Source organism: Triturus cristatus, chromosome 4_2 (assembly GCF_964204655.1).
Source record: "Triturus cristatus chromosome 4_2, aTriCri1.1, whole genome shotgun sequence".
NCBI classification, from domain to species: domain Eukaryota; kingdom Metazoa; phylum Chordata; class Amphibia; order Caudata; family Salamandridae; genus Triturus; species Triturus cristatus.
The window spans coordinates 561,125,226-561,139,531 of NC_140586.1; the positions used below are offsets into that span (position 1 = coordinate 561,125,226).

General features: G+C 41.6%; 1 protein-coding gene across 3 annotated transcripts in view; it reads left to right on the forward strand.

The window, feature by feature from the left end:
* CCDC18 (coiled-coil domain containing 18) overlaps nt 1-14,306 on the forward strand; it is a 1,105,805-nt gene that overhangs the window by 298,357 nt on the left and 793,142 nt on the right. For 2 of the 3 annotated variants that reach the window (XM_085602201.1, XM_085602203.1), the window contains 3 exons: nt 4,453-4,574; nt 4,709-4,842; nt 5,397-5,504. In XM_085602201.1, the coding sequence (XP_085458327.1) occupies nt 4,453-4,574; nt 4,709-4,842; nt 5,397-5,504 (364 nt within the window). The remainder of the gene's footprint in view (nt 1-4,452; nt 4,575-4,708; nt 4,843-5,396; nt 5,505-14,306) is intronic. The other variant, XM_085602202.1, reaches the window with a different exon arrangement.

Sequence of the window (14,306 nt, forward strand, 5' to 3'; positions counted from 1 at the left end):
CCTGAACCGGAAACAAGCATCCTAGGGCCGGTTTCTGGGTAACATCCTTCATCAACCAGGCTAGCTTGAATCCAGTGGCAAAGTGAGCAAGGGACCCACGTCTGGGCATACCCTGCCAACTTAGGGCGAGCAAAACAAACACCAGGAGATGATGGACGGAGCGCTGACATTTTTCAGACACTCTCCCCCAGTCACAGATCTGGGTTGAATTCGTCATCATTCTTTAGCTCACTTCGCCACCTCAGTTGTGTGTCTTTTGCTTTCTTGCCCTAAGTGCGCCGGGTATACCCAGACGTGGGTCTCTGGCTTACTGTGCCACTGGATTCAAGCTATCCTGGCTGATGAGGGGTGAAACCCCAAAACCGTTCCTAGATTGCTTGTTTCCGGTCCAGGAAGGCTGGACTGTTCCCATGAGGCACAGGGTCAAGACTGATTTGCACATGGCCAGGTCTATACTGGGGTGGCATGGTGAGCAAAAGAATGATGGATTTAACTAAGATCTCTTCACTGGGGGTGAATGTTTTGATTTGTTCTGCATTCCGTCCATCAATTGTGTGTCTTTTGCTTTCTGTCATATTGTAGGCATAGGTCAGTACTTTAACCTGACCCTACTGTCAGTCCACAGGTAGGCTTGTTTTGCCCTCTTGGTCCTACAAGACTTCCTTGCGTAATGTATGCTCCACGAACCCAGCTCCTGAAAGGGGAATTGCTCTGGTATTGATTCACACGGTGAGGAATTTGCAGTTAGAAGTATCCATCAGAAGTTACGCGATTTCTATAATGCTTGTTTTGGTGGCTACTCTGTCTAACCACAGACTTCTCTGTGGAGTTTTCAAAGGTAATAAGGCTCCATGTTAGAGGACGCACACTTCTCATATCCTCAATTTGTCAGGGACTCTTCTCGTCTAGGGGAGCGTAAAATGTCACAGTATTAACTAATGTCAGCGCTCAACGATGGTGCCTATGTGCATCTCTGTGTTGTAGTGTCTGTATGGGCAAAAGGGTCTTGATAGAGAAAAATAGTGCCACCTGCTGTCCTGCAGAAGTGATTGTAGAATGTTTTATGGATCAGTTGTGGTGCTACAATGTCTACCAGAAAGAGGGTAAGTAACTTGTTCATTTTTTACATACACTTAAACCACACATTTTCTGGCACAGTCCTACACATAAACCTGCAAACAATTAAGTCACATGGCTTTTACTGATAGTTATGTTTCTTAGGCTTTTTAAATTTATACCGACTGTTGAGATGAGCTGTATTAGACAGATTCTTGACTTAAAATGTGTATATCTATGGCCATATCTAAGCCTTGTGCTTCAGCTAAAAATTCAGACAAATTAGTTTATTTTCTCTGCTTCAAATGCTAAATATATTGAAACAATCCAACTAGTATAGTCTTCTATCGTGTAATGTCATAATTGCATTTTCCACTACCACATCCAGATGTTTGAACTCTTTTCTCATCTAGATCTCATATATCATGTTCTCATTTTTGGACTTTTCCTTGTTTTGAAAATATGCAATACAAATTCAAGAATATTCTGAAATTCAAAAATGTCACCAGCCATGTAAGCCTCTTCCTCTATGTATTGTGCAAAAATATCTTCCTCTTCTAATAGAATGTGACATGAGTCATCAGAAAATGGTGAGGCAAAAATATTGCTAGAAGTACATTGTACTTGTTTCCATAAGGGTATTATTTTAGGACTGCACCACCATATGCGAACCAGGTCTTACCTACTCAAGCAGTTCCTCCAACACCTGTGTGAAACGCCGTTATCTAGTTTTTCATAAAGCACATGCTGAACCACCTGTAGAGTAGTTTCAAACATATCTTATTATGCTCTATGCAGACTCTGCATATAAAAGGATTTGCTTATAGAGTCTGTCATTCCTCAAGGTAATCTCATGACGCAGACCCAACTTTCCAATAGTCCCTGAGTATCTGTCTAATTGTAACTGTGTGAGCCCTAGTTGTGCAAAAATGACTGATATTAAGACCCTGTTCTCTGTGAAGTTTATACGTGTTTCAGTGCTGGTCAGATTTTGAGTTGCCCCTTCCTAATTTCTAGGTCCTGTAGTCAATGCTGCATTTGATAAATTTGCAACCTCTCTTCCTCTGTCATACCAGTCCTTTTTGTACATTTCAAATAACTTCTTCTGCCCTTTCTTAAACATATCCTTGATTATGCAGTCTCACAGTTTCAACACTGTGGACATATTCAAATGTATGTCGAGTGATGAGAACCTATACCTCTTCAAACCTCCACTTTTACAGAATTCCAAACACACTCTAAGTAGGTATCACCTCGCACCTCCTTGAGAGACTGCAAACGATTCAGAACGGAGTGACCAGATTCATACTAGACCTCCCTAAAAGGACCCACATAAACCCCCACCTCTAGAAGCTCCACTGGCTACTAATACAGAAGAGATGACTGTTCAAGATGTTGATCCACACCTTCAAAGCCTTCCACAATAAGGGACCAGCATACATCAACCACCGACTGTACTTCCACCTTCCCTCCGGACACCAGAGCTTTGCATCCCTCTGCCTCACTCACATCTCCCTCAGTCGCCGCAGCAACAGTGCAGGACGTCCCTTCTCCCACCGCACTGCAAAGGCCTGGAATGACCCCCTGCTTCACCCACGGGCCTCATCATCCCTGCTGGAATTCAGAAAAGGACTCAGGACGTGGATGTTTAACTGAGCCCCCAGCAGCAATACCATCAGCGCCTGGATACCCTCTCTGGTGATTAGCTGTGCTATACAAATCCAGATTAATTGATTTGCTTTGACCATTTACAGCACTCCACTGCCTTTGGCAAGGATTGCGCTATAGAAATAATTCATGCATACAGTGGTATAAATCTTTGTGTAACGGGCAGCCACATTGTTCTCCACTAAGGCTGAAAAGCTATAGCCTCCTCAACATGAGTTTTTTCTTTTTCATATTTCTTGATGTGCTGTAGAAATAATACATCAAAGAAATTCCATGAAAATGCATTATTTCAGATTTTTCAACTGTATGACTTGATAATAGTGTTCAATATGCGGGCATACCAAACCTCCGCTTCTCCCCCTCAACTTCCCTATGAGGAGTCTCAGAATCTTTTTCCTTACCTTAGTTTGGTTGCTGCCCCAAATAAATTGCCTTTATATACTACTTCATCTTCCCATCCCTTTAGCCCTGCACCGTAGGGCCCGAAGCGTATACTGAATGTGGGAAGGAACCCAGTTTTCACTGTCACTATTCATCCAAGCCATGGTATAAAGTGCCCTCTTCACATATCCAATGCAGCACAAATCTCTTTTAAAAGTAGTGAATGGTTAGTTTTGACCCCCTAAGTTACAAATTAACCTGGGTTAAAATGTTTTGAATATTTTTTGCTTGAGCTTGTACTTGAGGGATGAAACTTTATCGGAATGTTTCTGGGAAGGTCTGATGTTTTTTGCATCACAACACCAGGCAATAAATCCATTCCGTTTTGATCTCAGCTTATGTATCTTCTACACTGTCTTATGGTCCTCAACATAATCCTCTAGTTCTTCTAGCTCTCCTTCTTCCTTGATGTTATGGTTGCGAAAAGTGTACGTTGACCTTCGAGCATATGCGCATTTATTCCCAGGTCTGCTGGATCTGGTCCTAGCATTGGCAAACTATGCTTTATTGCATCACCATACTCATTTTACGCACTAGAAAATGTCTGACTAAATTTGATTCCTTCCCTCATGATGAAACTTGATACTTTCATCTTGCTCCTCTACAAACAGTCCCTCTGAGATCAGGAAGAGGCACTCTATGATTCCATGATATCTGCGTTCCTATCCAAATAGAACAAAATCTAGCCAAAAAGTTTCATACATGCATAGATTAAGCAACACTAGAGACTCTAATACCAAATCATGAGGTGTCCTTGCCAATTTTATTTTGTGTTACAGGGGAGAGAGCGCAACTTTGCTACTAGTATTGTGATTTCAAAATAGCTGCTAGTATGCTACACATCTCCCTGAAAAGAATCAATAGACCAATTTAGACCTTCCCCCTCTGAAATGTTCAGGCAGCCAACTCAAAGGAAGCCAAAGAATGTTAAGTAGCCCCCTTTCTGCATTTGTTTCAGCATTTACTAGATCTGTTCTTGACATTCTAAATATTCTTTCTGTTTGTAACAGTTTTGTAGCCTGTTTGAGGAGATACTGATTTACAAACTGTTCTTTATTTAGCACCTCACGTTTGTAATGCCCCTTCTACAATAAAATGTTCTCTGTACAGTTACATCTTTAGAGCTAGGGTGCATTCTTTATTGAATACCCAAAGGAAACAAAATGATCATCATTCTTCCTGCTCAACTTTTAAAAGAAAAATGCATGTTGTGCCATATACATTGCTGACATATAAATGTATGTATTAACCATTGTAAATGTATGCCTTTGTATTTTAACTTTATAGGTGCAAAACAATGCGTTCCCTTCCAAACGGAAAGACCCTAAACATCAAATGGGCATGCCCTCATCCAGTACAGGTGTCTGTTATTCCAGTAGTGCCTCAAATAATGTGTTTGTGGACCAAAGGTATTGCTTTTGATTTGCAAATTCTTTTTATTTGATGTCCTATTTACCAGTTATTGCTGACAATATTGACAAAATTGAATATGTGCATTCAACATGTATTTACTTTGTGCTTATGTTCCTTCAATGTGCTGTAGGGCTATTTCCTCAAAGAACGAAGATAATAAAAAAATACAGAAAAAAACTTTATTCCCCAGATGTCAAAGTTATGCAGGCGGAGAATCGCAAGATCTAGAAGACGAACCTATAAGGTTACTTGAAAATCAAACAGGTGCATATGAATTTTATTTTCAACAAAATGTATTGATATGCAATTTGACAAAAACAGGTTTGTTATTTTAAATAGTGTTTTCACTTAAGGCTCTGGAGAGTAATGGGAGGTCTTGCAATCTTGTGCTTGGGACTGGTGACCCAAATGCAAATGAACCTATTTCCTTGCGTACACTTTTTGTTCTCAATAATAGCCATGCTGGACCCTGAAAGTGTGTTTTAAAAGGGTCTCATCCATTACAAATTGGCTTACCTGGGGTAAGCAATGCTATAAGAAATACATGTGAAGGGGGTGCTTTGTTTACCCACATGTTAGGATTTAATACAAAGTAGACGACCACTAGAATTCTCTTGAAAATCCCAAGGGAGATGTGGTCTGCAGTGAACTCATATTGAAAGCTAATTTATTTTACCATATATAATTAAATATCTGTTGTTAAAAAGCCTTAGGAAGACCTCCCTAAATATAAGTTGAAGATACACCACGTATCTGAGGGTGGTGTATTCTGATACCAAATTTAATGCAGCTTTATCTTTGTGGACTTCTCCCCTCAGCTCATTATGAGGTCCACCATGTGACTTCTGTGCAAAAGACCCAAGAAGGTTTGATTGATGTTTGGATTCCAGAACCAAGAATGCAGGGCGACTCTTCAGAGATGAAAGGTGTGTAGAATATGGTTAAATAAGCAATGAACTAAGTAGGACCATGATCTTCTATAGTTTGTATTTAAAATATCATTATTTATAACAAATTGAAAAAAATAAACTTAATAGGAAACACATTTGTTTGAGGCATGCAAAGCACTCTGACTTATAAGAGGATTCCTTACGAACAAATATCACTGGCAATTAGTTCAATGATCCTGCTCCTATAGCATTTTACACCACATAATTTTGGCAGGCTGATGTGAGCGTCATGGGTTATAGAAGCTCAAACGAACCCTGCTATTCCTGAGACATATTGTGTAGTGCTTCAAACCCTCTGATAAGGCCACAACGCTCTCCAAGTTGCCCATGTGTTCCCTGCCTTTTATTAGCATATGATTGGAAGGATGTTGTACATGGTATTTTCTGTAGGGGATATGTTGGGCGAGGTATATAAGGTTTAAAGATAATGCTTCAGACAAGGTGCAGCATACATTGCTGCACTCAAGCATGACTTGATTCAAAGAGTGAGAATATATGTATATTTGATAACCTATCTACAAACATGCATAGTCAGTTATCTGCATCGTGTGATTATATATATATATATATATATATATATATATATATATGTGTGTGTGAACAAGGGCACGGCTGTGCTCGAAACGCGTCACAGAGTGAAGGAATAAAAATCTACCTGACAATTTATCCGGGTCTGTTTCCCTCTGTTCGCCGCTGCTGCTGCTTGTGCGCTGCTGTGGAGGTTCGAGGAGTTTTGATTTGCTGCATATATATATATATATATATATATATATATATATATATATATAGATAGATAGATAGATAGATAGATGTATATATAGATAGATAGATAGATGTATATATAGATATATTTATTTATATTTGAAAAATGCATCAGGAATTGAGTTCCAAAGTTTTGCTTTCTGTTTCTGAATGAATGAGGATTTCCCCCCACTTTATATTTTGAAGTGTGTTACAATCCGTATGGTAGCCAGTCTTGAATGCAGTGATCTTGTTTTGCCCCGGTTGGTGGCCTGGGGCCCAGAATCCCTATTGGCTGCCTCAATCTGCAACAAGTCATATGAAGTCTCTCTGGCAAAGAGATCCCTCGGCAGCGTCTCAACATAGTTTGAATCCTTAAGTACCATAGGCTCTGCAAAACCCACAATGTGAAAGTGGTTTCCACTGGAGTCTGCCTCTAAATCTTCATTTTTCACCACACCAGTCTCGATCTGCTGGTCTAGATGAGAGAGTTTTTGGTCCTCAGTGATAGCCTCAACCTCCAAAGTTGGACACTCTGTGCTCTGTCGAGTCATGTAGCTTCCTTGTCAACATATTCCTTCAAATGGTCCATTCGTAGGGTTAGTGTGTTGATCCTCCTGTCTGTAACAACCAATCTGACATTTATTTCAAGCAATAGCTACTTCAGTTCACCTTCTGGCACCGCAGTTTTGTGAGATGGCTGGTAGGAAGAAACAGTGATGGAGACTCCCCATCTGGATCTTGGGTGTCTAACTGGTGTTAAAAGGCAGTTTGGCCTATTTAGTGTCAGCCTTCCCCATAGTGCTGAGAAGACTAGCTGCAGAAGTCACCTCTCAACTGCCAGTGTAGCACAGTGTACCAATGAGGTGCCGTAGGGAGGACCAATGGGTTTGTCAATCCAAGTAGTCCTTGGTGGTAGCAATAATCCCAGTGCGGCTATTTAACATAAAAGCCCAATTATCTGTGCAATAGTTTCGTAAGAATGGCAAGGGTCACATCAACAGTAGGTATTCAACATCCTAGCACATATGTTGAAGACTTTCACAATGCGCCCCCAGCACATTGAAGCGTACATGCCAGACTGATCTCTATGCCATATGGAGTCATTATTTCGCCAGAGAACTCATTCCCAATAGTAGGTCTTAGTTGTCATTTTGCACTGGGTTCTCCTTCTTTTCAATGGGTCCACCCCCATGCCATATGACACTTCAGCTCTGCAGCCTGGACCTCTGATGGACCCATGTTAACTCCGCAGTGTCCATTAGGCCCGATACAATCGCAGGTGGCTGCTTCACTGACACAGGAGTGTGAGCACGGGTGACCCTTCAGGCTCACCAGCAGCCCCTGCCGCTGCTTGCTCTCCTGGAGCCCGCTCTGCTGCCACCAATCTCTGGCAGTCCAAAGCAATAGTACAAGGCATCCCGGTATCCCTGGAAACCTGAGTACGCAATATTTGTAAAACAGTGGTTTCCTCTGAGGGAGTTTTGAGCCTATCCTCCCCTAGCAAGAAACTGTACTTTGTTTACGTACTAAAGAAACAATTTTGTTATTGATATTTTAGTTGTCATAATTATAAATGCAAAAAGTGCTCTAAAGAATGGCACAGTGATAGTGATTTGTGACACAAGTGAGCAAAACTGTGCTGGTATTTAAAACCATAAACAGACCAGGCTGACTGAATAGTAGTTCAATTAAAAAAACACTGTCTCAAAATTGCCACTGGATTGAACTAAACTGGCTGATGAGGGCTGTTCGCCTGAAACCGGTCCCAGGATGCTTGTTTCCGGTCCAGGGAAGACATGGCTTGGTAGTTCAGGCTGGACTGTTCCCATGAGGCACAGGGTCAAGACGGATTTGCATATAGCTGTGTCTGAACTGGGGTGGCGAAGTGAGCTAAAGAATGATGATGGATTCAACCCAGATCTGTGACTGGGGGTGACTGTCTGAAAAGTTTCAGAGCTCCGTCCATCATTTCCTTGTGTTTGCTTCGTTCGCCCTAAGTTGGCAGGGTATGCCCAGACGTGTGTCCCTTGCTCATTTTGCCACTGGATTCAAGCTAGCCTGACTGATGACGGCTGATTAGCCAGAAACCGGTCCCAGGATGCTTGTTTCGGTCCAGGGAAGACATGGCTTTGCAGTTCGGGCTAGACTGTTCCCATGAGGCACAGGGTCAAGACTGATTTGCATATAGATGTGTCTGAACTGAGGTGGCGAAGTGAGCTAAAGAAAGATGATGGATTCAACCCAGATCTGTGACTGGGGGGTGAGTGTCTGAAAGGTTTCAGCGCAGCGTTCATCATCTACTTGCGTTTGCTTTGTCAAAATTGAAAAACACAGCCTCAAAAGTTCATGTTTCTGTAAGCATTAGTTGCATTCAGCATATAAGTATGTCAGCATTTCAGTCCTCAATAAATTGACTAAAACTGGGTCACACAGGAAGGTAGCAGCCTACAAAACCAAGGAGATTTGAATTACCTTAACATTTACGCAAAAATATTGAAATAAGTATTTATTCTGTTTAATAATCAAGATCTTACCTCTCATTAAAACAATCAAGGGCAGGAATAAAAACCTCTCATCATAATTGCATCAAAAGTGGGAACAAATGTGTCAAATCTAGAGACTGTGAATGTGGAATCATCGTAGTCCAGAAACAAAAGATGGGGCAGTGACATGCAAAGCATTATCTGGCAAGCATCCATATCTACAATGATTGTCGACTGGGAACTTGATGTATTAGCACTCTAATGAAAAAAAGCTCAAATTGATGCTTATCATTTGGTGAGGTATAGGCAGAGACATTCTAGCAAATCAAGGGATCAAGATGATGTCAACCCTGAGTTGATCAAAAATCTGGTCTCCTTTGTTTTAGGGGGAACCCCCCCCTAAAAACACAGTAATGAGTCGCATTGTAGCCTTGTGACAAACGCTGGGAATTATTAATCAAATAATAGAAGGCAAGGATATTCCTACCTGCTAGAAACTCCTTTCTGTGCGACCTATATGGAAAAACAGTGCCGAAATACTATTACTGGGATAACCTAATGTGTTTGAGCCATAGTAAAAGAATTACAAAATGTAAGAAATTGAATTATTGGTTGAATGAGCTGGGGGTGAAAACCCTTCTTAAGCAGCAACCACATCCTTGTCAGGTTGAGCCACAAAAGTCACCTAATTAACCTGTACTTAACCCTCTGATAGCTTGGAACAAAAGCATTCGGGCTTAACGTATTTATGCTGCACACAAGTAGTAATAAAGTGAAAAAACAACTCTAAAAAAATCCCAAACCAATTCAGAAAAATAGCAAAACTTTTAATAAATAAAATTACATCAAAGTGAATTAAATCCAGTCAGTAGAACTGGAGTTATGAATTTTTAAAGTTTTTTTTTAATAAACATTTTATTGTGTCAAGTGTCAAATATAAGGCAGCGCTCTGTAACCCAGAAGACTTCTGCCACGGTATACATTGCAGTATCACGGCATTGACAGTTAGATTATAAATGTTCAATAAGAAAAACAAGAGAAACAAAACATTATAACCCCCCCTCCCGTTACACTATTTCATCCCCACATCTTGAGCGCCACTCCAACGCCCATTCCAACATGTGAAGTCCATCACCGTATCGTTGGTCTCTCCCCTCACAGGATCGAATGACTAACCTAGAATCATGACATCCACCGGGGGTACGGGCTCCAGATAAAGTCATCGGGGATGACACTAGGCCCGCCCTCCAAAGCCTGACTTTGGTATAATACACCCGATGTAGGTATTTAAATTGGATGAGGCGTAGCCGCATTGCGATCGCCGCCTCCCAAGGGGAGGCCAGTGCCTCTGTCCAATCTTCCCCATCTAATGGATCAAGATCCCCCGCCCATGCTTCTCTAAGTTTGTGTAGCATGGTAGAGCTATTTGTCACCAGGGACTGATACATTTTGGAGATTTTGTGGTCTTGTAGGTCCCCCATGAACACTTTGGCTTCGATGATGCTGAATTCAGGAAGGGCTTCCAATCCCGCCATGTTGGGGGAGATAGCATGTATAAATTGGAGGTATTTATAAAATTGGGTCTTTGGCATCTGAAATTCCTGCTGCAGGTCCTGAAAGGATTTCAGTACCGGGCCGCGCATTACATCCCCTAAGGTAGAGATACCAATATTGTCCCATGCACGAAATCCAGATAGAGCAACCAATTGTGGCATCCGCCCATTATGCCACAGTGGGATCTCCCTTGTCAATTTGTCCCACCACATCTGGAGCACCACCCTTGTAGCCGGCAGCGAAGAGTTACATATTTTTTAAGTTTTTAGTGAAATATAGCGCCTAAAGATCAAAGTGCTAACTGCGGGTATCTGGTTGCGCGAGACCAGGGCAAAGTCAGAAGTTGATGCCGACTGTGTTGAAGAGCGGGTCGGATACACAAGGTGGATTGGGCCCGGTCTTGGCGTACCTTCGACTCAGAAGACATTTTGAAGAAAATTTCATTGAGGAGTTATGCATTTCAGCGGGGCAAGGCAGCAGTCGGTGTCTGAGGAGGCTTTGTTCAGGAGCCACTGGATGGAGTCACGGTGAAGATTTCTACCTTTGGACTTTTTCACTTTTTGGGAGATTGAAAATCTCCTTGGGCTGATCTACTGGGAGGTCAGTCCCGGCCTTCTGTTGATTCCCAGGGTACTTTTTGGTGGAAAACATTTTAAGTCCCAAGATTTAGGGTTAAGCCGTATCACCAACACCACTACCAAGGGTCCAGGATCTTGGGGCACCACTTTGGTGATTAGGACTCACTCCAGCAGAGGCCAGGGTTCAAAGTCTGTGGAGCTTGTTATGTCCCTGAAGCTCGTACGGGAGACCTACCAACTAGCCCTTGGAGCCACTTCCGATGGGCTTTCGGTTCAAGGAGATGGTTCAGTTCTCCTTCAGACAACTGGGTAGTCCTCTGATAGCAGCAAGCAGTCCTTCTGAATTCTTCCACTTGTCCAAGAGTGCACTGAAGATGTGTTCTGAGGGTCCAATATTTATACATGGTGACATCCCTTGTAGTTGGGATATTCCTTGTACTACCCCCACATCTGGTCCTGGAAGGTTCTTTCCTTGCCCTGCCAAGAAGTCATGGGTGACAAAAGATTGCCAGGTTTGTGTGTGTGTGTGTGTGTGTCTCTCTGCCACTCATTTCATGGTGTGCTCACCGCAATGAAAAGGATGGTGGACAGGGAACTCAGAATATGCAGCGGCACTGCCAGCTTATTCCTGCTCCTGACTGCTACGCCACAGCTGCCGGATCCTGGATACCCGATGGATGGAGCGGTCCGACCATCACACTCTTAATACTGTAGGCAGGCCCGCAGTGTGACGGTGGTTGGACCGCCACTGTGTGTACGGCTTTCCAATGCACCGCCGTACTTGTAATTAGCCCCTAAGTGGGAAGGGTATGCCCAGACATGTATCCTTGCACACTGTGTCATTGGAACCAAGCTAAACCTGGCTGATAAGCTCACAACTAGGATTGTGTTCAGGTTTAGGGAGGACCTGACTTGGCATTTCGGGCTGGACTGTTCACATTGGAGTAAGGTCATCACTGATTTGCATGTAGCTGGGTATAAAGTGAGGTGGCATAGTGTGCAAAATAACGATGGACTGAGATACAGCTCTGAGTAATTATCAGTGGCTGAGATTAATTCAAGAATTCACTCAATCAGTGTATATATACTTAAGTAACTTTCTAAAAGTGTCATTTTCAGAATGGTGACTTGAAATCCAACTTTACCATTAAAGAGGATTTTAATTTGAGTCCAAACAGGACATTTCTACCTGGTCCCAATCAAAAGTTAGCACTATCCAATGGGAGAGATAGGCCTTCCTGTAGTGGAAAAAGAATGTAGGTGCTTTTCACTACCAGGACATGTGAAACTTAAACTCTCATATCCTACTTTTTAAATACAGTGCACCCTGCCCTATGGACCTTTTAGGGCCTACCTTTGAGTTGTTTCAGATGTATTAAAAATGAAGGTTTAGGCCTGGCAAAAGGGTTATGTTGGCAGGTCGAATTGGCAGTTTAAAACTGCACTACAGGCTGCAGTGATAGGCCTGAGACATGTTTTAAAGTGCTACTGTGGTGGCTGGCACAATGAGTGCTGCAGGCCCTATAGTAGCATTTAATTTACAGGTCCACTAGTAGCATTTTATTTACAGGCCCTGTGTACATGTAGTACCATATGCTAGAGACTTATAAATAAATTCAGTGTTGGTCAGTTTTAGCATGTTTTGGGGAGAGAGCACCACCACTTTGGCATTGGTTAGCAGTGGTAAAATGCAATCCCAACAAAACAAAATTCAGAAAGCAGAATGGGTGAAGGCAAAAAGTGTGTGGGCAGACCACACCAAGGATGTCAGGTCTAAAACAAAACTTAATAGAGGGTAAAAACTCACCCACCTACAGGATCATGAAGCCCCACGCCAAGGCTTGCTGCCGAGGTCACCAGGTGGAGCTGGGGTTAGATTGTACCATCCAGATTGTCTAGAAGCTGAAATAATCTCTTTGTATCCTGTAATTTGTGACAGAGAGACTGGTGGACAGGAAACTCTGCTTTATCAGCCATTCTTGCAAACGCCAGCAAAGCCCCTAGCTCCTCCGTTTTTTCCACATCATTCTTTACAAAATGAATCCCTCTTCTCTCATACAGTTTGTCAAACAGTGGATACAGCAGTTTTTCTGTCACACAATGACTACTGCAATGCCCTCTACCTTGTCTACTTCAAAAGAATGCAACATCCTGCAGTTCAATTGATCTTCAATTTACCTCGTCCATGTAATTTTTAATGATCTCCCATCATTAGCTTACTATCTCCAAAAGCATAGTCTCTAAATCTCATCTCATTCTTAGGACCATTCATCGGTCTGATTTGTAATCTATACAAGACATGTTAAACCATTCATCAACTCATTCAGGAGCCATATCATTTTCATATTTAGCCTCTAAACACTGGAACTCTCTTCCAGCCTACTCTACCTTATTGTGAATCATTTGTCTTTTCAGTAAACTTTGAAATTCTTTTGATTATTTTGCAGTAGTCACGTTTGTTTATCAGTCTTTTCCTCCAGTGCTAGGATAACTTTAAGGGTTATTTAACACTTTTCTGAATGGAATTGTGTAGCATAGTGTTTGTTGTGCACAGTTTACATTTAATTTACAACTACATTGACCCCATTTTGTGTGCCCTACGTCTATACTAACCACATTACATTAAAGCAGATATAACTCATTGATATTTAATTATAGTTAATTTAATCCTAGCCTTTATTGTGACCCTAGCCCTAAATCAAATTAAATTTAGTGTAACTGACAACCTTAACAGACCTCTAAAGCCAACCCTAACTCTTAATTCACTTAAATTAAACTAACTTAAATCATATGAAATAAGTAACCTTAATCTGCCACTAATATTCCAATGCCCTTTTCCAAATTAACATTTAATGTAAATAAATATTAACCTTAACCCTGATGGCAACCCTAACCCATAATTTGTTTACATTAACTAACACTAATCCTTAATTTATATCAAATAAAATAATTATATTCCTCTATCGTGTACACAGTATCTAAATCTACATAGCGATTTTCTCTGTATTGGCATTTTTAGTGTACAGGTCTCAATGTAGTGTGCCATTAATGCAATTGCATTGATGTACCTGGGTTGTTCAAGAATCCTAGGACATCCCACTAGATATGCAAAGTGCCACATCCTTGCCATCACTGGCGGGATGTGTTTTAATTGACAATGATCAATTCGTTTTTAATTGGGTACCAACAATATATGAGCTTTTATTGGGTTTTCCTTTGGTAAACATTCAGTGAAGATTGGTCTACTATTCGCTAAACCCTTTCCTATAATTCCACATTCAAGTGGGTGACAGAGCTCCCACCCATCTACGTATGCATAACCATTGGCTACTTGGCGGGGAAACTACATGTAATCTTTAAATGGTTGATATTAAACTTCTAGATCCCTAGCCAGAATAACATTTTGCAAAAAAACCTTG